The following is a 24,265-nucleotide window of genomic DNA, read 5'->3' as shown; positions in this document are numbered from 1 at the left end:
GAGTTCCTGGTCTGAAATTGTTGAACTCCATGTTGAGTCTAGAAGGCTATAAAATGACTAAATGGACTTGCATTGGGCTTCACTGGAACATTGCAGCAGGTCACGGACAGAAACGCGAGTGTGAGAGCAAGATAGTGAATTGAAATGGCAAGCAGCATGAAGCTGGGGAATCATGCTTGTGGACTGAGCAGAGGTGTTCCGCAAAGTGGTCACCCAATCTGCGTTTGGTCTCCTCAATGTATGAACATACGAATTAAGAGCAGGAGTAGGCTACTTGGCCCCTCGAGCCTGCTCCGCCATTCAGTAAGATCATGGCTGATTGTAACCTCAACCCCTACCCCCAATAACTTTTCACCCCCCTCACCACTCTTGTTAATCAATAATCTATCTAGCTCTGCCTTATAAAAAAATATTCAAAGACTCTGCTTTCACTGCCTTTTGAGGAAGAGAGTTCCAAAGATACTCAACCCTCTGAGAGAAAAAATTTCTCTTCACCTCTGTCTTAAATCGGCAATCCCTTATTTTTAAACAGTGACCCCCGGTTCTAGATTCTCCCACAAGAGGAAACGTCCTCTCCACATCCACCCTGTCCAGACCCCTCAGGATCAATCAAGTAGCCTCTTGCTCTTCTAAACTCCAGTGGATACAAGCTTAACCTGTCCAACCTTTTCCTCGTAAGACAACCCACCTATTCCTGATATTAGGCTAATAAACCTTCTCTGAATTGCTAATGCATTTACATCTTTCCGTAAATAAGGAGACTAGTTTTGTACACAGTACTCCAGATGTAGAGGACACTGTATTGTGAGCAGCAAATACAGTAGCCTAAACTGAAAGAAGTACAAGTAAGTTGCTCCTTCACCTGGAAGGAGTGTTTGGGGCCTTGGACAGTGAGGAGAGAGGAGGTAAAAGGGCAGGTGTTACACTTGAGATGTCATGGGAAGGTGCCAATAAAAATGCTGGCCAAGCCAGCGATGCCCATCCTTAGTTGCCCTTGAGAAGGTGGTGGTGAGCTGCTGCCTTGAACTGCTGCAGTCCATGTGGTGTAGGTACACCCACAGTGCTGTTAGGGAGGGAGTTCCAGGATTTTGACCCAGTGACAGTGAAGGAACGGCGATATAGTTCCAAGTCAGGATGGTGAGTGGATTGGGGGGGAACTTTCATCTGTTGCCCTTGTCCTTCTCAGTGGTAGAAGTCGCAGGTTTAGAAGGTGCTGTCTAAGGAATCTTGGTGAGCTGGTGCAGTGCATCTTGTAGTTGGTACACAAAGCTGCCACCTTGTGTTGGTGGTAGGGGGAGTGGATGGTGGATGAGGTGCCAACCAACCAGGCTGCTTTGTCCTGAATTGTGTTGAGTTTCGAGTGTTGTTGGGGCGGCACTCACAGGAACAGGAATAGGCCATTCAATCTATCGAGCCTGCTCTACCATTCAATATAATTATGGCTGATCCTGCACTTCAATGCCTTTGTTCCACACTATCCCCATATTGGTATTTAGAAATTTCTCAATGACTAAGCTTCCACAGCCTTCTGGGGTAAAGAATTTCAAAAAGATTCTCAATCCTCTGAATATAAGAATTTCTCACCATCTCAGTCCTAAGTGGCTTCCTCCTTATTTTGAAGTGATTTGGACTTGGGAATCAAAATACAATTTGCAGTTGTTCCAAATTGAAGGACAGTAACAAAATACTGGGAGGTAGGAATAAACTTACATAATGGGCATGTAAATATCAAATGGACTTGAGTGTAGGTTTCGGTAGGAAGAATAAGGAGGTTGCATACTCCTTGGAAACTAGGAGCACAGAGTAGTCTAGAGTGACAGGTATGTAGGGGTACAGATGGAATCGTTGAAAGTTGTGACGTAGGTTAAAAAGGTCATAAAAAAAAAACGAGGAAAGGGGGCTCATTTCTCGAGGGACGGGTTCGAAAAGCAGAGAAGCTCTGTTGAACTTGAATTTTGATTAAACTGCACTTCTAAAACCACAGAATGGTTACAGCACAGAAGGAGGCCGTTCAGCCGTTGTGTTTGTGCCAGCTCTCAGCAAGAGCAACTTGGCTAGCCCCACTCCGCTGCCCTTTCTCCAGAGCCCTGCTGATATTTCCTCTTTAGATAATAATCCAGTTCCTTTTTGAAAACCACAATTATTTTTGTGGGAAGTGGTTGGGGAATGTATGTCATACATGTTCAGGGAGTATATGGGGAGGGGTGAAGGCTGTGCTGATTACATTGTATCTTGTGTTTTCTCAGTTTGAGCTGTGCGACTGTGAGCAGGGAGAAGGCAGTGGACTGAGTCAGGGCCCCAAGCCCAGCTCCCAACTACAGGTACGCAGCACGGAAAGAGAAGCTTACCTGGTTTAGCCGGGGATTTCAAACACCACCTCATTCCAGGCTCAGTGTAGAAAGTAAAGCAAGCCTGCCTTGTGATGATGTTTGCAAACTCTTTGATTATCTGATCAACTCCCTCCTTACAGTTTGACAGGAAATCCTGTTATCTCTGTTTGATTATGAAAAGTAACAACAACAATCTAAAAAGAAGAATATACATTTTGAGGGGAGATGGTGGCGTAGCGGGTAATGTCTTTGGACTGGTAATCCAGAGGCCCAGGCTAATGCTCAGGGGGCCTGGGTTCAAATCCCACCACATCAGCTGGTGGAATTTAAATTCAGTTCATAAATCTGGAATTAAAAGCTACTCTCAGTAATGGCAACCAGTAAACCATAGTTGATTCTTGTAATAACCCATAAGGAAATCTGCCATCCTTACCTGGCCTGGCCTACATGTGACTCCAGACCCACAGCAATGTGTTTGACTCTTAACTGCCCTCTGAAATGGCCTAGCAAGCTACTCAGTTAAAGGGCAATTAGAGATGGGCAACAAATGCTACCCTTGCCCACATCCCATGAAAGAATTTTTTAAAAAAAAGGCCCCTCCGGCGGTGCAGCGCTCCCCCGGCACCGTTCCCTCGGGTGATGTGGCGCTCCCCCAGCACCGCTCCCCTGGGCGAAATGACACTCCCCCGGGCAAAGTGGCGCTCCCCTGGCACCGCTCCCCCGGCCAGTGCGGTGCTCCCCCGGGCGAAGTGGCGCTCCCCTGGCACCGCTCCCCCGGCCGGTGCAGCGCTCCCCCGGCACCGTTCCCTCGGGTGATGTGGCGCTCCCCCGGCACCGTTCCCTCGGGTGATGTGGCGCTCCCCCGGCACCGTTCCCTCGGGTGATGTGGCGCTCCCCCAGCACCGCTCCCCCAGCACCGCTCCCCCGGCACCGTTCCCTCGGGTGATGTGGCGCTCCCCCAGCACCGCTCCCCCAGCACCGCTCCCCCGGCACCGTTCCCTCGGGTGATGTGGCGCTCCCCCAGCACCGCTCCCCCGGCACCGCTCCCCTGGGCGAAATGACACTCCCCCGGGCAAAGTGGCGCTCCCCTGGCACCGCTCCCCTGGCACCGCTCCCCCGGCCGGTGCAGCGCTCCCCCGGCACCGTTCCGAGAGGGCTCAGGAACTAGTGTGTTACCACTGAATCATGACTTTAGGAACCTCACTGGCTCGACTGATCTCTCAGTGGATAAACAGCAGAAATGGTCGGAGGCTTTGCTGAATCACTGAGCTCAATCGTGGTGACTTTAAGGGTTCAAGTGGCCTTTGGGGGACGCAGAGGGAGAGGGGGGAAGTGAACAAGTACTCTTGATGTGCTGGTTAGCCTGTGCCCCTTATCAAAGGTGTACAGGTTGAACGTCAAGTTGGTGACACCTCCCTCAGCTGAATCGCCTACTTGCACTTGGTATCAAAGGTTGTATGTAAGCTATGGCCAGGGATGTGACGTACTGGAGGTCCCTGACCCTTGGGTGCTGTAGTGCGACCAGCAGTTCATATCTCGGGGTAGGGGGGAAACTAGCAGGAAGCCTAAAAGTAAATAGCAGAGAGACTGCTGAAAGGTGAGACCTGGAGCGAGAGGTTCACAGGAAGTTTCACCACTGTTTGTTACTTATTCTGAAGATGTGGGTGTTGCTGGCAAGACTGCATTTATTGCCTATCACTGGTTGCCCCTGAGGCATTGAGTCACCCACGTGAAAGGTTTGAATCGCTTGTTAACCCATACTGGGTAAGGGGTCCAGGGTTCCTTTTCTGAAGGACATTAATGAACTAGTTGGGCTCCTACACCTATTGACAAGGTCCAGTATAAGACAGTCACTAATAAATCCAATCGAGAATTCAGGAGAAATGTCTTTACCCAGAGAGTGGTGAGAATGTGGAATTAATTCCCCCTATTCTAATGGGCTACTGGTAGAAGATTGCTTGTGAAAATTGTACATGTTGAGTAACCAATGCTGTGAAGCCCGTTAAGAATAACTTGTTTTCCTATCAAATGCAGACCTCAATCGCTCCTGCCCACTACCCAAGATTCCCAACTCCTCGGTTATTCTTGGGAGCGTTTCCTGGGTTCCTGCAAGGAGTTCGTTGGCCTGCAGAAGAAGTTGAAGGCGGTATCAGACGCACCCTGGCACTGCGTGGCTCTGCAGTACCCACTGTGGTTCCAGGCACTCCTCGCCCAACTTGTAACAGACTTGAATTGGCCCCACCTCAGATGGTGTGGCTTCCATATTGTCAACTCTCCCCTGAGCCCATGGGATCCACAAGCCAGGTAGAAGGTCTCGTGACATCGTCGCCGGCAACTAGAGCATCCCATAACCTTGTGGTGCCACCGGTGACTGCGGGAGAGACTTCCCAGTCATCCGCCTCGGCTGAAGGTAGTTTTCCCATTGCCGAGGAGTTTCAAGTTGAGCAGTTCATCGATTCCCGGATAACAGGGTGCAAACCCTTTGCCCCACTGATGAACTTGGGGAGCTTTGGTATTCCTGTCCCTCCGGGTTCTGACGAACATTCGAACAGACTCCAGCTTGAAGGTCGCACTCAGGGACTTATATCTGCAGAAGAAGCTTCTCGTTGTAAGCAGCTACCGCTCTTGAATGAAAGGCATGGCTCCAGTACACGTCACTCGCCGTCATGGGGTGAGGAAGAAGAACGGACATCTCCCGGTCTAGCCGGAGGGAGAGCAGAGGCTGCTAGCTTGGCCATAACTGACCACATCCCAACATCTCCCCAGTGCTTTCACCGGGACTTGGCGCAACGAGGTAACTCGAGCGAGGGTGAAGTCCACAAGGTAACACATTCTGACTCACTGGCACAGATGGATGAAATCGCTCCCTTCAAAGGGGGCTCGGCAGGTGCCTGGTTCCTGTCAGCCCATCCGACTGTGCGAGGCTGCGTTGGGATAGGGACCCCGACAGGCGGCGTCCACGAGGAGACCACGGGCAGCAACCAGACCTCCCGAAGGAGCGACCAGGGGAGATCTCCCAGTGATGGGGAGCAGAGGGTGGAGGATGCAGCGGGTATGGAATGGGCACCTTCCGTGGTAAATGACACCGCAGCTGATACTGGAATGCCGGATATGACACAGGCAGCTGTGCACTCAGAGCCCCAACTGGATATTGATGCCATTGGAGCCAACATGGATGATGAACAAATTGTGACTAAGCCCATGGTGCAAGATGACATGTTTATAGAGGAAGTATCAGCTGCTTTGGGTGAGAGTACTGAGGGCATCACATCAGAAGGCCCCATGTCCACTGTTAGTGGCTCTTGTAGGGACTCTGCTAAGGTTGATGTTCAAGGATTGCAGAGTCAGTGCCAATTGCTGAGTGAGGATGGCCATCTAAGGCAGAGCAAGACAGCTGACCAGATGAAGGAGTCGGACTCTCTCCATCCTGTTGTTGGGCAGTGGCTGGATTGCTCTTTAAAGTCTGAAAATAAGGAGAAAATACAACCTGTGGAGAATGAAATTGGCTCAGCAGAGCCACCTGTACAAACAGATACACACCAGGATACCATGGGTGATAGTTCTTTGGTGAATGACGAACTCATCGAGGATAACTCTGTGTCTAAAGAGGATTCAAACTGTGGCCAGACGCGAGAGATTTTGAACAAATCTGTTGATAAGCCAAGGGATGGTGGCCTGAACAAAGATATTCCAAGGCGTAACTTGTTACTTCAAGACAGATTTAACACCACAACAGTGTCTGTGGGCAATGAAGAGAACGTGGATTCACGTGAAGGGCCCTTGAGATTTTCGGTGGATGAAGAGGGTGCAAGTCCCATAGCAATGGCTGAAGAATCAACCACTTCTACTGGGGGGTTGATGGATGATGCCCTTCTCAATGAGGGTGTGAACTGTGACCATACTCAGATTGACGGGGCAGCAGGGGAACTGAGGTCAGCCGATGAGAGAGAGGTTGAACCCATGGTGCGTCATCAAGTTGATGGCGTATCTTCTGTGCCTAGTTCAGCTTGTCCTGCAGCTCCGGAATGGCCAAATCTTGGAGTAGAGTCTGATTTGTTAAATAACCATGAATCACAAGAACTTTCTCCTCAATGTTTGACGATCGGAGAAGCGTCACTTTTCAATACTGGCTCAACGCCTGAACGACTGAATTCGAGTGACTATATGCTCACCATTGATAAACTGCATCTTCTGAATACATTGGGCTTGAAGGCAGAAACTCCAAACTCTTCACCTGGAAAAATATCAAACGTGGTCACAGAACAGGTGGGAAGAGAAGGAAATTTGATTGACCCAGAAGCATCAGGCACCATTTCCAAGACAGCAGTCACACATGATGATGAATCGGATGTAGGTGGAATTTCTGCAAATATAAAGCCAGCAGAGGATGGAGTGACGCTCACAGAGGAATGTTCAGGAGTGGTTTCCAACACTGTTATGGCTGATTGTTTCATGCCGGGTAATTCCCTGCCAAAAGTTGACCATTTTGCTCATTCTGCAGATACCAAAGACGGGTCACAGTTGACCATAAAAGCGGCCATGAACATGCGCAGCATTCCTATCGGTGCACACCTAACCACAGGCCGTTCCACGTCAGGAAAGGCCAACACAGATGATAGCTTGACCTATCCCAATCTAGGGAAGTTATGGTGCTCTTCCACTGTGGGACCTGGGCTCTCAGCTGTGCCCAGAATGCAGAGCGAAGCCAGTACGGCCGGCCAACGCAGTGAAGGAGAGCAGTCATACACAGTTCTTGGAGAGGCAACAGGGGTCTTTGGGGGCTGTGAAACACAGGGAAATACTCCAGGGAACTCCTCCGAACCAGGGGTCGTAGTTGCTTTAATGGAGGGTGTGGAAGCCCAAAGCAAACTCGGTTTGTTTGATCACGGAGAGTTAGAAATAGATGACCAAACTCGAGGATTACACCCAAGCACTGATGTCAAACATAAACCAGATCATCCGGAACGTGCACAATTTCCAAGTATTCTTGTTGGACCTGTGGATATAAATGTTGAGGCAGTGGGCGGGCTCTGTGTCACGAGACTCACCATGAATAATGCAACAGTGAAGGAAGGGTATATCCTTAGCGCTGGTTCTGATGCTATGGAGAGTTCTGTAATACTGGATCCTGCTGTCAGAAATGATGCCAAGGAGGTTGAAGACCCCATGGATGAAGGTATCGATGATGACCCAGTATCCGAGTGTGCAGGCAGGAATGTGATTGAGGCATCTGATTTATCCAGTGTTAGTCCAGCACCCTCTGAGCTAGAGCTGCTGAGTGACCGCAGTGTTGCCTCTGAGGCTGAAAGCTGTGGAGATGAGGGAAAGGCGGGCGAGATGCCATTGCCAAAGTCGTCTCCTGTGACAACCACCCTCGGTGATACTGCAAGGGAGGAGGTGGAAGGATTTGAATCATTGACACGAGCTGGAGATCCAGTTGGTGCGCTCGTGAAATTGGAAGATATGGAAACACTGGCAGCACACCAGCAAGATGTAGCTGGAGTTCCATCTTGTATACGGGCAACAGGTGCCCCTTGGCATGTGTCCCTTAACACAATGACACACGCGAACGATGGCACCCTTAGCCCACTCACCCAGACTGAAAGCCTGAGCTACACGGCAGAGGAAGAGCCCATCAAACGAAGCCACTGCGAGTGCCCAGCCACGGATGAGCCTCCCAACAGAGTTCAAGTTTCGAGCAGCGCGTCACACAGCTCTGAGAGCAAAGAGAATTCACAGGGCGCGGTAAGGGTGCCAAGTTCAGAGAGTCCGCTCGATGCTACTCCGGTTACCTCTGATCAGAATGTTCTAGATCCGCCCCGATCAGAGATGCCCACAGAGCAAGGCGCGGCTGTAAAACCCCCAACAATGTCTGAAGCTGGGCAAGACCAGCCAAGATTAGCCTGCATAGAACAGGAGGGAGACCTGCCCCCTGGATATCTAACAACCAGCGTACGGTCTGAAGCTGCTGAATTGGTGGGTGAACCCTGTCATCTTTTCACCACCATTGATAAAACAAAGACAAGTAGGAACTCTGTAAGTGAGCAATTGGAAAAATTCCCTTCAGTGATGGATTACGGAGCTGATAGGCCAGGAGTGATCTCTCAGATGGAGAACAGGAAATCTGAAACTGGAGATAAGCTGGTAAAGATCCAGCATTGTAGGCTGAGTGTGCTAGAAACTGAAAACTGCAATTCTTCTGTTGTGCCACTGGCTGCCTCTGGTCAGAGTGAGGTAGTAGAGGCTGAGGAAAGCCCGGCATCACCACCGAGGACCATCCCACTGTCCTGCTTGACTGTAGGTGCTGTCCAACAAGGCAGCAATGATAATCCTGCGACTCTGAGGCGTCTGGAGAGAGTCCACGCTTGTGAAAATGCCATGGATGTCGAAGGTGAATCTGGTGGCTCTGGGGAAGAAGCTGATATCTATCCTGACTTCACTGAAGAAGGTTCTGGAAAGGAAGACCATTCGTCTTCTGCCAGCCCTGGAAATGGAGATTCCTCTCCCTTTAATCGACCCCATCTGGATGAAGCTTCTGCTGCTGTTGCACACTTTGCTGCAGTGACACAAACTGAGCAGCAAGTGACACTGACTGACTCTATCTTCGATCCTGAGTTTGATTCCATCTCTGAGCAGAGCAGTAACCTAACCCTCTCTGATCCAAGCACTCAGCTCCCAGCTGAGGAAGCTCATTCGTCCACGGGCAGTGTGCTTGAGAGAGAGTTGGAATTAAGCAAGGGAAATGAGCAAGAGGCAAGCTGGAGTGATGAGCGAGGCCGTTTGGATGCAACAGATACTGATCAGCTAGAACAAAGTGTGGCTAACATCAAAGAGGCAGATGTGATGGAGGTGGGATTGAATGAAACCCATGGTGCTAAGAGTTCCCAATTCCTGTTGGATCGCTTGGGAAAGGTAGATGCTGCAGGTGCAGAAAAGGGGGAACTGGCCAAGTGCTTTCCCTCTGATTCCCAGAGGACAGTGTGCCAAGAGGATTTAGTACGAGGGCAATCCTCAGTTGAAGAGCAGAGTGAAGAAGAAAATGTGTCTGAAGAGTTCATGGCGCCACAGGGTACCGCAGAGGATGGAGTGCTGCAATGTCGCAGCCCGTTGCAGAGTGAGGACTCAGTAGAGGAATTGAACTCGATGTCTGGGTCTGAGTTATCTGTCCGACTGGGTTCATCTCTTGAGGTGGAGCAGGAACTAGATGAAGGGTCCATGGAGGGTGGTGGTGCAAGATGTTGGTCAATGGAAAGCAGTGAGCTGACTGACCGAGATGATGCTGAGGGGGGAGAGGATGAGATCTGTAGCGACGTGTGCAGAAGGCAAACTGAACTACATCCTGTGTGTACACTGGCTCCTGGAAGCCCAGAGGAGAGGGAAGTTTGTATCACAGTTGCTACCAGCCCACAGTCCCCACCTTTCACTGCAGTTGTGTCCTCCAGGCAAGGTAATAGTGAGGTCGGAAGAGTCAGTCAGGCGCCACTTGGTGCTGGAGAGAAATCGGCTCCTGTATCCCCTGTAAAGGAGGAGGCTCTTGCAGATGAAAGACACAAAGAGATGGAGAGGTCTCACATCCCAGAGGAATCCACAGGATCGTCAGAACTCCGAGTTGAAGTTTGCCCGACTGGGGAGCGAGCAGGGCTCCCTATGGCATCGCAGAGCCCTGATACAAGGCAGCAAACTCTCCATTATGGTTTGGCAATGGCCAAGTCAAAGTGTGAAATGCCCAGGGCTTTGGAAACAGAGAGAAGGGAGAAGTTGCTGGGCGACAACTCGGTAGAGGGATTCACCTCAGTAACTGGGTTACCTGAGAGACTGGATTTATCTGGTAGGGTGGGGTTGGAGATCAGTGAAGGGCCATGCGAGAATGATGCATTGAGTGACATCGCACCATGTGAACCAATGGGAAGTGATGAGCTGATTGAGCAAGCTGAAGAGGAGAGTGAGCAGGAGGAGGCCTCTAGCACAGAGAAGCTGATCTGCATGCAGGTTCTAGATACCCTATCAGAAAGTGAAACCTCTGTTCCAGATCATGAGGAACTGAGCTTTGAGGCTGATAAAATTAACCAAAGCATTTGTCCGTCTTTAAAAGATTGTGCCGTTCCAGGAGAGGTAGACTTCAGTTTCACCTCGGCAGTTGACAATGACAGTGACCCATTGCAAACATCAGGAACAGTGATGCCCAACGCACATATACGTGAAGATGAGAGGGTCTCACAGGAGACATGCCCTTTAGCAGGTTTCTCTGAAGAGCTGTCTGTCTCAGATGAAGAATTGTTTGAGTTTGATCAACATTTGAGGGAAAATCACCCCACAAATCCAACCCCTGATCAGCTTGAGCAGCAATTCAACTTCACTAAGGGGAAGCCTGTTGGTTTTGTCGAGGAGCTCACTGCACAGTGGAGAGGGGACGCAGAAGCTATGTCAGTGACTCTAGGTGAGAAGGGAGTGAGTGCACCAAGCCAAACAGTTGCGGCAGATGGGATTGCAATGACACAACCATATAGCACCAAGCACGCCTCCAAATGGAGAGATTTGGACATGCAGCAGGGACCTGAAATACAAAAGCAAAATGAGACCATGTTGAGAAAACGCTGGCCAACAAACTTGGGTGTTGAACAGGAAACAGAGAATGTGGTCATCAGTGAATGTGGACGATTCCAGCAGGAGGAGACCATTACTCACCACAACTCCTTCAACGAAGAGCACAGAGCTCTGCTGTCAGAGTCATTACACTTGATACCAATTACTGAGACACATCAGCAGGGACTGCGCACCAACCCTGAGCCTGAATGCTTCGGCGCTGGATGGCAATACATGGAGTTGGATGTGATGGAGAAGTGTCATGCCAATGTGAGGAGCACAGATTTGTCTGAGAGAGAAACTGCTGATATAAATAATACTGAGACGGGTGTTGAAGTTGGCTCAACGATTGTCTCATCAAGCCCTGAGTATCTGAACCTACAACTTTCAGAGTCTGAATCTGAGAGGGAAGATATCGCAAGCAAGAGATTAAATGGCCAAAGGCACCTTGATTCTCGAGAGTTGAAGAGACCCCTCGAAGAAGAGGTGTTGAGTTCAAATTCTACTGGCGCAAGTCCCAATAAAAGAGTGTGTATCTCCCAGCAAACTGGAACAGAGGGGCTTGTACCAGCAGAGGGCCTGAGCTTAAGCATGCTGTCCCTCTCCAAAGAACTGAGGCAGCATCGAACTTGGTATATTGGCAGAATGGTCCGACAATTCTTTACAGAATACAGAGCCCCTCGGGAGCGTCGAGTCTGCAGCAAAGTGAGAATGGTGAACAGACGTGACGAGGTAGCGCGAATAGTTAGAGAGTTCTTCAGAACTCGCGTGACTCAACCAGAGGATGAAGCCATTAATACATCACAGCGGAACTTGGTGATTGAAAAGTCCTCTGTTAGCCAGTCTCACAACTCCAAGATTTCAGGAGGCAGGCAGGTGCCAAAGGAAACCAATGAATCTCTCTGCCAGGAGGTGCAGCACAAAGGCGTTGTTGACTGTGGACGTGTTGCTGATAGCACTGCCGTATCCAATGCAACACAGCCCTCCCCTTCAATCCCTCATTCACCCAACACGGAGGTGAATTGGCTTGTTGGAGTGACGGGTGATTCTGAAACATCATCTCTGCAGGAGGGTGGTAAACTTGCTGGGAAACTGGAGACTGTGCAAGAAAATAGTTGGGGCGACACCTCACGTGTTATCTCTCCAGACTCCAGGAAGAGTCATTCGGATGAGTGCATCCAAGGAAATCTTGTCCGAATGCAAGAGATCGCTGATGATGATTCTCCCCCCTCACTCGCAAAGGGCTCAGGGATGTATTTGGAGGAGGATGGTGCTCCCAGGGAAAGCAGATCACTTCCCCAGCATTCTTCCAGCACTGATTCCCATGAGGGGTTAGAGGATGATGGGTGCAGTTTGTGGGAAAGCCAGGGAGTGAAGGATATGCCCGATCTGGATGGTGTTGGGATGGAGGAGATTGCTGGTGATGGAATTGGGGATTTATTACCGGAGTTACCAAAATCTCCTGGATCCCCGATGTCGTTGAGTTCTGCCGTAGTGGAGTGTCATGGAGAGACAGGGAAAGATTCAAAGTGTTCTGCTCCAACTGGTGGTTCTGTTGATTTTGCCGTTAGTCATGTGACAGGAACATGCTGTGATGGCAGACCCAGCACAGATGTGTCACCTCCTTCACCTTCTCTGGGCACAGATTCTTCATCATCTGACCCTGACCAACTTGGTGGCATGAAAGGTTTTAGTGTGGCAGAATCTTCGCCTCCTGACCATGATAATCCTGGTCGTAGCCATGATGTGGTTGAAGGTTTCAGTGTAGCAGAACTGCCAGCTCCTTACCACGATAATCAGGGCCGTAGCCACGATGTGGTTGAAGGTTTCAGTGTAGCAGAACCGCCGCCTCCTGACCACGATAATCAGGGTCGTAGCCACGATGTGGTTGAAGGCTTCAGTGTAGTAGAACCCTTGCCTCCTGACCACGATAATCAGGGTCATAGCCATGATGTGGTTGAAGATTTCAGTGTAGCAGAACCGCTGCCTCCTGACCACGATAATCAGGGTCGTAGCCACGATGTGGTTGAAGGCTTCAGTGTAGCAGAACCCTCGCCTCCTGACCACGATAATCAGGGTCGTAGCCATGATGTGGTTGAAGGTTTCAGTGTAGCAGAACCGCCGCCTCCTGACCACGATAATCAGAGTCGTAGCCATGATGTGGTTGAAGGTTTCAGTGTAGCAGAACCGCCGCCCCCTGACCACGATAATCAGGGTCGTAGCCACGATGTGGTTGAAGGCTTCAGTGTAGCAGAACCCTCGCCTCCTGACCATGATAATCAGGGTCGTAGACAAGATGTGGTTGAAGGTTTCAGTGTGACAGAACTTTTGCCTCCTGACCATGATAATCCTGGCCGTAGCCACGATGTGGTTGGAGGCTTCAGTGCAACAGAATCCTCGCCTCCTGACCACGATAATCTGGGTTGTAGCCACGATGTGGGAGAGAGATTTGCAAATATTGACTGTGTTAGCTCAGATGTTCCTCCTCTGGGCTGCTGTAAAGTGCAGAGTCTACCGTTGCACACTTTGGAAAGGGGAAGTTTCACTGCGCTGGGCCCTGCCTCCGGCGGCTTTGCTGAGCCCTTGCCGAAATCTAGAGGCGACAGCGGTTGGAAACGAGAGAGAGAATGTCCTGCCGACTCCAGTGTAGCGGCAGTGTTATCTGGCCATGTTTCTGATGTGCATCATGCAGACAGCAGCTGGTCACAGGACATGGCCAGGAGGGGTTGTGAGGATGGCGAGTCAGTGGAATCCCTGCACCCAAGTTTCCCACCCTGCCGGTCACCTGTGTTTGAAACTGAGCGACTCGGGAGGGCAGCACCTCCGAATGTCGATGCAAAGGATCTGGTGCGGAGAGAGAGCCCGTCCGTGTGCAAGGAAGATCCGCACATTGAAGAAGAAATCACCGTCCGGGAAACAGGAACTGCGCCGGAGACCAAACCAAATGTAGAATCGCTGGAAGATTCTGTAACCCACAGACGTGGGATCAACATAGAGAGACTGTGGACTGATTTCCCAAAATCTGGTAAAGAGGACATAGGAAAGGATGGAACAATAACATCTCTAACAAGCAACCAAATTAGCTCAGGTAAGGGCTTCTATTTAGAAAAGACAGCCCAGGGAAGAGATAGCAGAGGCATTAGGGACATTGTATAATTTGTTAGGGGAAGGTGTGATACCAGAGGACTAGGAATGTCATTAGCTTTCCACTATCTGTAAGAAGCGGGGGTGGGCGGTGGAACAAGACCAAGGAATTATAGACTAGCCAGCTTAACACTGAAGGAGGACAAATAATGGCATCCGCACTAAAGTAGAAAATAGAGAAACATCTAGAAACAAAATATACAATAATGAATAGCATGGATTTCAAAAAGGAAAATCTTGTTTGACCAACCTTATGGATTTTTTGTTGAAGTATCTCAGAGCAGACAGTGGCAATGCAGTAAATGTAAATTGTCTGGATTGTCAAAGGACCTTCGATAAGGTGACCCATAATAGATTAATGAGTAATGTTAGAGAATGTGGAGCCAGGAGACATGTGGCAGAATAGAGTGCTAGCTGGCTTCAAGACAGAAAGCAGACAGTGGAAATAAAGGGTAGCTATTCACAGTGGCGGAGGGTGAGTCATGGTGTTGCACAAGAATCATTGCTGGACTAACTGCTGTTCACAATTTACACTAACAATTTTACTTTGGAATCAAAAGCACAATTTCTAAACTTGTGGATGACACCAAATTGGAGGAAGGGGCGGTATAGTCAATATGAGGAGGACCGCAACAAATACAGGAGGACATTAATAAACTTGCACAATGGGCAAATAATTGGCAAGTGAAATTCAACGCAGGTGAATGAGAGTTGGTACATTTTGGTAGGAAGAATAGGGATATCACATTACTGGAGAGGTGCAAGCCTAGGTGGAGTTGTGAAACAAAGGGATCTTTGAGTACAAGTACACCATTCATCAAAGGTCATGCCACAAGTCAGCAAGGCCATAAACAATCATGCACTAGGTTTTATTTTGAGAGGAATAGAATTGAAAATTAGGGAAGTTATACTAAACCTGTACCAAACTATGGTTTGCATTTGGAGCACTGTGTGTGGTTAGACAACTGAGTGAAGTCCTGGCTGTCAAATTATAAGGTTATAGATGAGGAAAGGTTGGGGAGAGGCTTGAGGTAGAGCATAAACATTGGCATGGACTGGTTGGGCCGAATGGCCTATTTCAGCAGAGCGGCCCATTTGGGCGTTGGACTTATCCCTGGGGGGGGGGGGGGGGGCGGGGGGGCGGGCCGGAGTGGGGGAGGGACGAGGGGGGGGCGGGACGGAGGCAGGGCTGACTTTGGAATGATGTCAGGTTCCCTTCCTTCAAGGCTGTTATGTGCATACTCGGGTTTTATGTCATCTGATAGCTTTGTGGCTACTTTTACTAGAACGAGCTTATTTGCAGAATTCTCTTTAAACTGAATTGTGTGGAAAGTGTGTGGCTCAAGTCTTACACCAGTGTAGTTACTCTAATCTGCCCTGTAACAAGGCCCAAGGATCACTGAGCCACTCAGTTGTGTCATCAACTTCTCTGGGCAGCTAGGAAAGGATGAAAGAAAACTCAGCCAAATTTGAGATTGCAGCTTGATTTTAACGACAGCTGAGGACACGGACTGACAGCGATTGGCAGACAGGATTGTTTTACCTGGAATAAGCTGCCTGATACAATAGTGGAAGCAGATTAAATAATTTTTTTTTAAAGGGAATTGGATAAATACAGGAAGGGGATAAAGCTTCAAGGCTATTGGGAAAGAGCAGGAAGTGGGCTCTCCCCAAGAGCGAGCACAGACACGAGGCTGAATGTCTTCCTGTGTTGTACGGGTCAGATTGGCCTATCCCATCCTGTGTAGCTGTGAAACTCCTGTAAACATTTTAATTGTTTTGTTTCTCTTGTTTTCCCACCACAGTTAATTTTGATGAAGACAGGATTGTGGAGGGAGGACATGCTCCCGGTGATGGTTATCCCGTGCCGGCTTGGTCACAGGATCCCACAGAAATGAAGATTCCACCTCACCACGGCCTGGGGCGAGTGGGCGAGTCCGGTGCCTGTGGCTCAACCTCGGCGCTTAATTTGCCGAGTGTGGTCAGCCCTCCCCCTCAGGTGCCGCCAACCAATCGCCTCTCCCTGCGGGCGAAGAAGAGGACTCGGGAATCGGGCGACGGGATAGATGGTACCGCTCAGCTGACGTTTCCTGCGCCTCCCGGTTCCAGTCTCCCAGAGGATGAGTGTCCCGGAGCTTCCATCAGCTGTGTGATCATCATTAGTGATAGTGAGGAACAGCCTCCACTAAAAACTGTCAAAGAGGAAAGTGAGAGTGATGAGGAAGCTGGAAGTTACCCACGTGGCCGAGGAGGAGCAAGAGGTGCAGCTGCTCCTGCGCCCGGGTCCCTGACATCCGGTGCTCCCAGCGGAGGCAGCATTTATTCTGAGCGCGCAGCAGGTGTCGGCCATCCTCCAGGAGCTTCGTGCCGCCATGGAGTGTTTAGGCCCAACCATTCCGAGCACAACCCTGCGACTGTCCCCGCCGATTCCCCCTCCTTTGCCAATCCCTCTGCCAGCCTGCTGGCTGGGGCCTCTCTGGGCACTGACTCCCTCGGGCTGCAGAAAGCAGCTGGGAGGAGCCCACCGGAATGTTGCACTGTCCTTTCAGTCTGTGAGGAACGCAGGGCTGGATTTCCCAGTCTCCAGAATGCCGGATCACCCCCTGTCGAGTTCCTGCATCCCTTGAGACAGGGACCAAATCCCGGGCCCTGGGCTGAACCCGAATGTGTCCAGAGTGACCCCTTACCGTCCCAGAATCCACCAGCTTTCTCCGAACTCCGGAACACTAGGTTTCCTGATCAACTCCTCCTTCCGTACAGCTTTGACGATGAGATATTCCCGCCTCCTGAGCTCGACTACCTCCCGGATTCCTCGGAGAACTCCGATCACGAGGATTCCCAGGACAGCTTCCGCAGTTTTCGGAAACGATTGGCTGATTCTCCGGTCTCTGACTCCGTGTTCAGTGATAGCCGGTTTTCCACAAATCATGCAGATGGGAGGCGCTGTGCTGGATTACCCCTATCCCAGAGAGACTTTAATCCCAGCCACAGTTGGGACCTGAAGCTGCGAGAACTAAGGTTTCCGCCTCACCTGACTCCAGAGGGCCATTCAGATGGAGATCACCTGGGATCAGCAATTCGGGAATTCCAGAATGGAAAGGGTGATAGAACCTGTGATCCATCAGGTAAGACCATCTGTTTCTCAATGACTGCGCTCACTCTCTCGCATGCTCGCTCTCTCTCGCGTGCTCGCTCTCTCTCGCGTGCTCGCTCTCGCGTGCTCAGTCTCTCGCGTGCTCGCTCTCGCGTGCTCGCTCTCGCATGCTCTCTCTCGCGTGTTCGCTCTCTCGCGTGCTCTCTCTCGCGTGCTCTCTCTCGCGTGCTCTCTCTCGCGTGCTCTCTCTCGCGTGCTCGCTCTCGCATGCTCTCTCTCGCATGCTCTCTCTCTCTCACGTGCTCGCTCTCTCGCGTGTTCGCTCTCTCTCGTGTTCGCTCTCTCTCGCGTTCGCTCTCTCTCGCGTTCGCTCTCTCTCGCGTTCGCGCTCTCGCGTTCGCGCTCTCTCTCGCGTGCTGTCTCGTGTGTTCGCGCTCTCGCGTGTTCGCTCTCTCGCATGTTCGCGCTCTCTCGCGTGCTCGCTCTCTCTCTCTCGTGTGCTCGCGCTCTCTCGCGTGCTCGCGCTCTCTCGCGTGCTCGCTCTCTCTCGCGTGCTCGCGCTCGCTCTCTCGCGTGCTCGCTCTCGCTCTCTCGCGTGCTCTCTCTCTCGCGTGCTCTCTCTCTCGCGTGCTCGCTCTCTCGCGTGCTCGCTCTCGCTCTCTCGCGTGCTCGCTCTCGCTCTCTCGCGTGCTCGCTCTCGCTCTCTCGCGTGCTCGCTCTCGCTCTCTCGCGTGCTCTCTCTCGCGTGCTCGCTCTCTCTCTCTCGCGTGCTCGCTCTCTCTCTCTCGCGTGCTCGCTCTCGCTCTCTCGCGTGCTCGCTCTCGCTCTCTCGCGTGCTCGCTCTCTCGCGTGCTCGCTCTCTCGCGTGCTCGCTCTCTCGCGTGCTCGCTCTCTCGCGTGCTCGCTCTCTCTCTCGCGTGCTCGCTCTCTCTCTCGCGTGCTCGCTCTCTCGCGTGCTCGCTCTCTCTCTCGCGTGCTCGCTCTCGCTCTCTCGCGTGCTCGCTCTCTCGCGTGCTCGCTCTCGCTCTCTCGCGTGCTCGCTCTCTCGCGTGCTCGCTCTCGCTCTCTCGCGTGCTCGCTCTCGCTCTCTCGCGTGCTCGCTCTCGCGTGCTCGCTCTCGCTCTCTCGCGTGCTCGCTCGCGTGCTCGCTCTCGCTCTCTCTCGCGTGCTCGCTCTCGCTCTCTCTCGCGTGCTCGCTCTCGCTCTCTCTCGCGTGCTCGCTCTCGCTCTCTCTCGCGTGCTCGCTCTCGCTCTCGCTCTCTCTCGCGTGCTCGCTCTCGCTCTCTCTCGCGTGCTCGCTCTCGCTCTCTCTCGCGTGCTCGCTCTCGCTCTCTCTCGCGTGCTCGCTCTCGCTCTCTCTCGCGTGCTCGCTCTCGCTCTCTCTCGCGTGCTCGCTCTCGCTCTCTCTCGCGTGCTCGCTCTCGCTCTCTCTCGCGTGCTCGCTCTCGCTCTCTCTCGCGTGCTCTCTCTCGCGTGCTCGCTCTCGCTCGCTCTCGCGTGCTCGCTCTCTCTCGCGTGCTCGCTCTCTCTCGCGTGCTCGCTCTCGCTCTCTCTCGCGTGCTCGCTCTCGCTCTCTCTCGCGTGCTCGCTCTCTCGCGTGCTCGCTCTCGCTCTCTCTCGCGTGCTCGCTCTCTCTCGCGTGCTCGCTGTCTCTCGCGTGCTCGCTCTCGCATGCTCTCTCTCGCGTGTTTGCTCTCTCGCGTGTTCGCGCTCTTGCATGCTCTCTCTCGCGTGCTCTCTCTCGCGTGCTCGCTCTCGCATGCTCTCTCTCGCGTGCTCGCTCTCTCTCACGTGCTCGCTCTCTCTCGCGTGCTCGCTCTCTCGCGTGTTCGCTCTCTCGCGTGTTCGCTCTCTCGCGTGTTCGCTCTCTCGCGTGTTCTCTCTCTCGCGTGTTCTCTCTCTCGCGTGTTCGCTCTCTCGCGTGTTCGCTCTCTCTCGCGTTCGCGCTCTCTTGCGTTCGCGCTCTCTCTCTCGCGTGCTGTCTCGCGTGTTCGCGCTCTCTCGCGTGTTCGCGCTCTCTCGCGTGTTCGCGCTCTCTCGCGTGTTCGCTCTCTCTCGCGTGTTCGCTCTCTCGCGTGCTCTCTCTCTCTCTCTCTCTCGCGTGCTCGCGCTCTCTCTCTCTCGCGCTCTCTCTCTCTCGCGTGCTCGCGCTCTCGCGTGCTCGCGCTCTCGCGTGCTCGCGCTCTCTCGCGTGCTCGCGCTCTCTCGCGTGCTCTCTCTCGCTCTCTCGCGTGCTCTCTCTCGCTCTCTCGCGTGCTCGCGCTCGCTCTCTCGCGTGCTCGCTCTCGCTCTCGCGTGCTCGCTCTCGCTCTCGCGTGCTCGCTCTCGCTCTCGCGTGCTCTCTCTCTCGCGTGCTCTCTCTCTCGCGTGCTCTCTCTCTCGCGTGCTCTCTCTCTCGCGTGCTCTCTCTCTCGCGTGCTCTCTCTCTCGCGTGCTCGCTCTCGCTCTCTCGCGTGCTCGCTCTCGCTCTCTCGCGTGCTCGCTCTCGCTCTCTCGCGTGCTCGCTCTCGCTCTCTCGCGTGCTCGCTCTCGCTCTCTCGCGTGCTCTCTCTCGCGTGCTCTCGCTCTCTCGCGTGCTCGCTCTCGCTCTCTCGCGTGCTCGCTCTCGCTCTCGCGTGCTCGCTCTCGCTCTCGCGTGCTCGCTCTCTCTCTCGCGTGCTCGCTCTCTCTCTCTCGCGTGCTCGCTCTCTCTCTCTCGCGTGCTCGCTCTCGCTCTCGCGTGCTCGCTCTCTCGCGTGCTCGCTCTCGCTCTCTCGCGTGCTCGCTCTCTCTCTCGCGTGCTCGCTCTCGCTCTCTCGCGTGCTCGCTCTCGCTCTCTCGCGTGCTCGCTCTCGCTCTCTCGCGTGCTCGCTCTCGCTCTCTCGCGTGCTCGCTCTCGCACTCTCGCGTGCTCGCTCTCTCGCGTGCTCGCTCTCGCTCTCTCGCGTGCTCGCTCTCGCTCTCTCGCGTGCTCGCTCTCGCTCTCTCGCGTGCTCGCTCTCGCGTGCTCGCTCTCGCGTGCTCGCTCTCGCGTGCTCGCTCTCGCGTGCTCGCTCTCGCGTGCTCGCTCTCGCGTGCTCGCTCTCGCTCTCTCTCGCGTGCTCGCTCTCGCTCTCTCTCGCGTGCTCGCTCTCGCTCTCTCTCGCGTGCTCGCTCTCGCTCTCTCTCGCGTGCTCGCTCTCGCTCTCTCTCGCGTGCTCGCTCTCGCTCTCTCTCGCGTGCTCGCTCTCGCTCTCTCTCGCGTGCTCGCTCTCGCTCTCTCTCGCGTGCTCGCTCTCGCGTGCTCGCTCTCGCTCTCTCTCGCGTGCTCGCTCTCGCTCTCTCTCGCGTGCTCGCTCTCGCTCTCTCTCGCGTGCTCGCTCTCGCTCTCTCTCGCGTGCTCGCTCTCGCTCTCTCTCGCGTGCTCGCTCTCGCTCTCTCTCGCGTGCTCGCTCTCGCTCTCTCTCGCGTGCTCGCTCTCGCTCTCTCTCGCGTGCTCGCTCTCGCTCTCTCTCGCGTGCTCGCTCTCGCTCTCTCTCGCGTGCTCGCTCTCGCTCTCTCTCGCGTGCTCGCTCTCGCTCTCTCTCGCGTGCTCGCTCTCGCTCTCTCTCGCGTGCTCGCTCTCGCTCTCTCTCGCGTGCTCGCTCTCGCTCTCTCTCGCGTGCTCGCTCTCGCGTGCTCGCTCTCGCTCTCTCTCGCGTGCTCACCTGCATATCCTACCAATATAATTAACAACCCATTAATACTTGTCCTCTTGTACGCTCCTGCTCCCATCTATACAACTTTGCCTCCTAACACCATGTCACTTGCAACCTTTGATACACAACTCCTTGCTGCCACAAAATAAAAATACTGCAGATGCTGCAAATCTGAAATAAAAATTTTTCATAAAAATGAATAATGATGGAAATACTCAGCAGGTCTGGCAGCATCTGTGGAGAGAGAAGCAAAGTTAATATTTCAGGTCGAGATGACCCAGAATCATATATGTTTTTATTTTGCCAGTTGTTAATGCTGCTTTTCACTGCCCCTCACCTGGAGAAGCCCCCGAGAGTTCCTGGGCAACATCAGACCAGGATGTCACTGGCCAGCTGAGGGAGTGTGAGTTGTTGCTTCAGTGCATCTCCCAGACACTGCAGGCAGAGGGGATCGCAGAGGCACATGTCAAGGAGTGGAAGTAAGTATCAGTTAATAACCATTTAATGGGTTAATTACATTTCTGCAGTGCTTTTCATTAGTTCATGATGTCCCAACGCAGCTCATAGTTAATGAAGTAATTTTTTAGTTTTGTCACAGTTGTAAAATACGGAAACACGGCATTCAAAATGTGCACAGCAAGATAAGCTATGTTTCGATATTTGATTTGATAAATATTGTCCAGGAGAGAACTCCTTTACTCTTGTAATGACACCTTTTACCCCATCTGGGAGAGCAGTAAGGGGGCTTGATTTAATGTCTCGTATGAAAAATGGCACCTCCAAATTGAAACACACGTCCTGTACTGCTCGATTATGGGTTCAAGTCTCTGGGTGGGATACGACCAGCTATAAATGTTACCCATCCCTTTAACAGACCTTGACTGATTCACTGTAGGTCATTGGGTCAAGATTTCCTGCCATCAAGTCAGTACGGAGGGAGCGCCGCACTGTCAGAGGGTTAGTACTGAGGGAGCGCGGCACTGTCGGAGGGTCAGTACTGAGGGAGCGCGGCACTGTCGGAGGGTCAGTACTGAGGGAGCGCGGCACTGTCGGAGGGTCAGTACTGAGGGAGCGCGGCACTGTCGGAGGGTCAGTACTGAGGGAGCGCGGCACTGTCAGAGGGTCAGTACTGAGGGAGCGCGGCACTGTCAGAGGGTCAGTATTTGACGTATGTGAAGTAAAAGTTCCCACGGCCGCTATTGGAAGAAGAACTGGAGTGTTGTCCATCGTCTTTGCTAATAATTATCCCTCAAGTAACAACACTAAAACAAATTATTTGGTCATTTGTCACATTGCCATTTGTGGGATGCTGTTGTCCTTCCTACTTTACAACGGTGAATGTCCTTCAAAAATAGTCCTTCACTGGTTATGGAAGTGTTTTGTGGCGTCCCAGTGTCACGAAAGGCACGGAATAAGTGTTAATCCCTCCCTTTATTTTCTGTGACTTGCTCTCCCTTCCCTTCTTTCTCTGTCTCTAGGGAGCAGATTGAGAAGCTGCAGCAACAGACCATCCCTCCTCCGACCCACATAGCAGTGATTGGAGACACGGGGTCAGGGAAGAGCAGTCTGCTGAACGCCCTGCTGGACGAAGAGGCTGTCCTACCCACCTCCGCCATGAGGGCCTGCACTGCCGTGACAGTCGAAGTCTCTCACAACAGTCTCAATGACAGTTACTGCGCTGAGGTGGAATTCTTCTCTGAGGAGGTGAGTTGAACAGTGCTTAGGAATCCTGTGGCGAGTAACTCATCTACTGACTCTCCAAAGCCTGCAAGGAATCGACAAGGAACATCAAGAATGTGATGTGAATGTGTTTATAGATGGTGGATCATATCAAACAGCATGTCCCAGCCACTGTCCACAATGGGCAAACTACAGACAGTACCCAACCAGCCCATGTTTGCAAACTCAAAATACAGTGTCCAACATTAGATGTGATTCCACAATTGGACAACATTTGCTAAACAATCCTCAATGTGCTAAGAATTACGCTAATATACGATGTAAGATTGTCAATCAGGATCGCAGTGCGGTGCATTTGCGTTTACAGGGCTCTGTTCTTTGCAAACAGAAAGAAAATGTACACACATTGTGCCTGTTTCAGCTAAACAAAATAAGTGACAGCCATTCACTAACTCATTGTTCAGGGCAATGCCTTGACCAATCGGGGTCAAGCTGCCTGGTTTAAATTTCAAACAATGCTTGATAGTTAACTGTCAGTCACCATCGGTGCATTCTCCATGGCAATGCCACTTGCCATCCGAACACACACTTCACATATGGTATAAATTGTTGTTTCCCCCTTATATTGGTGCTCTTGCAAGTGTCCTGATGAGTGCAAGATGTCTCTTTTTTTCAGCGCTATGTCACTGGATCAAAACCCTGGAACTCTCCCCCCCCCCAACCACCACCACCAACAGCACTGTGGGTGTACCTACACCACATAGACTGCAGTGGTTCAAGAAGGTAGCTCACCACTACCTTCTCAAGGGCAATTAGGCTTGGGCAATAAATGCTGGCCTAGCCAGCGATGCCCTTATCCCATGAATGAATTTTTAAAAAACTGCTTTCTGGTGTCACTGTTTCAATGATTTAGGCCTAATTTTAAGGTTAAAGAATGATACATCACAGGAGGTGGCCTTTATCCCATTATCCCTCTTTGAAAGAACTATACGATTTTTCCCATACCCTGCTCTTTCCCCACAGCCCTGTAAATTTTATCCTTGAACATTGCTGGAAAGAGAGACATGTTTCTGAAGCTTTTTGTCTTTCGCTCATCAGGACAAATGCAAGAATGCCAAATTTCAAGCGATTATTGCAATTTATACTACAGGAGAAAGGATGATGATTGGTTGGCAAGTTGACTCTGACATAGAGAAAGCAACGGGGAACTATAGGCTCCTCAAACTGAGAGATAATTCAGAAAAGGTGCAAGGCTGAACACATTCCTTTTGTTTGTCGAGAACTGGTCTGAGTATGAATGTATGTCACAGGCCAATCAGGAGGGTCAGTACTGAGGGGGCACTGTTCTGTCAGAGGTTCCATCTTTCAGGTGAGATTTTAAACTATTTTCCCTCTTAGGTGGACATCAAACATCCCATGACACTATTTTGAAGACTGGTGTCCTGGCCAACCTTTATCCCTCAGTGAATATCTTAAAAAAAAGGATTATCTGGTTGTTATCATCTTTGTTACGATCCCCCTAGAGACTGATCACTTTTAAAAGGAATCTCCATGACACCAACTGAAAGAAAACCGCTAGACAAGATTTCACTTAAAACTTTTACTGTAACAAACCACGTAAAACTAACCAATGCAAACATCAATTAACAGGACGTTTCACACAAAAAGTTAAGTTTCACTTTAAATAGTCAATACAACAAAGATAGGCCTCACATATTTACAATCACTCGCAATACTTTGTGCAGAAATGTGGGACCATGCGTAATCTCTCAGACTTT

General features: G+C 51.7%; 1 protein-coding gene across 1 annotated transcript in view; it reads left to right on the top strand.

Annotated features, from left to right (window-relative positions):
* LOC144675156 (uncharacterized) overlaps window positions 1-24,265 on the top strand; it is a 74,482-nt gene that overhangs the window by 7,696 nt on the left and 42,521 nt on the right. Inside the window, exons 4-8 of the mRNA XM_078536123.1 lie at window positions 2,247-2,321; window positions 4,365-14,001; window positions 15,863-17,182; window positions 21,115-21,286; window positions 22,286-22,511. Coding sequence (XP_078392249.1) covers window positions 2,247-2,321; window positions 4,365-14,001; window positions 15,863-17,182; window positions 21,115-21,286; window positions 22,286-22,511 — 11,430 coding nt within the window. The remainder of the gene's footprint in view (window positions 1-2,246; window positions 2,322-4,364; window positions 14,002-15,862; window positions 17,183-21,114; window positions 21,287-22,285; window positions 22,512-24,265) is intronic.

The sequence above is a fragment of the Cetorhinus maximus genome, chromosome 3 (assembly GCF_964194155.1).
Source record: "Cetorhinus maximus chromosome 3, sCetMax3.hap1.1, whole genome shotgun sequence".
NCBI classification, from domain to species: domain Eukaryota; kingdom Metazoa; phylum Chordata; class Chondrichthyes; order Lamniformes; family Cetorhinidae; genus Cetorhinus; species Cetorhinus maximus.
The sequence above is the reverse complement of the archived record's forward strand: the minus strand, read 5'-3'. Positions and strand labels throughout refer to the sequence as shown.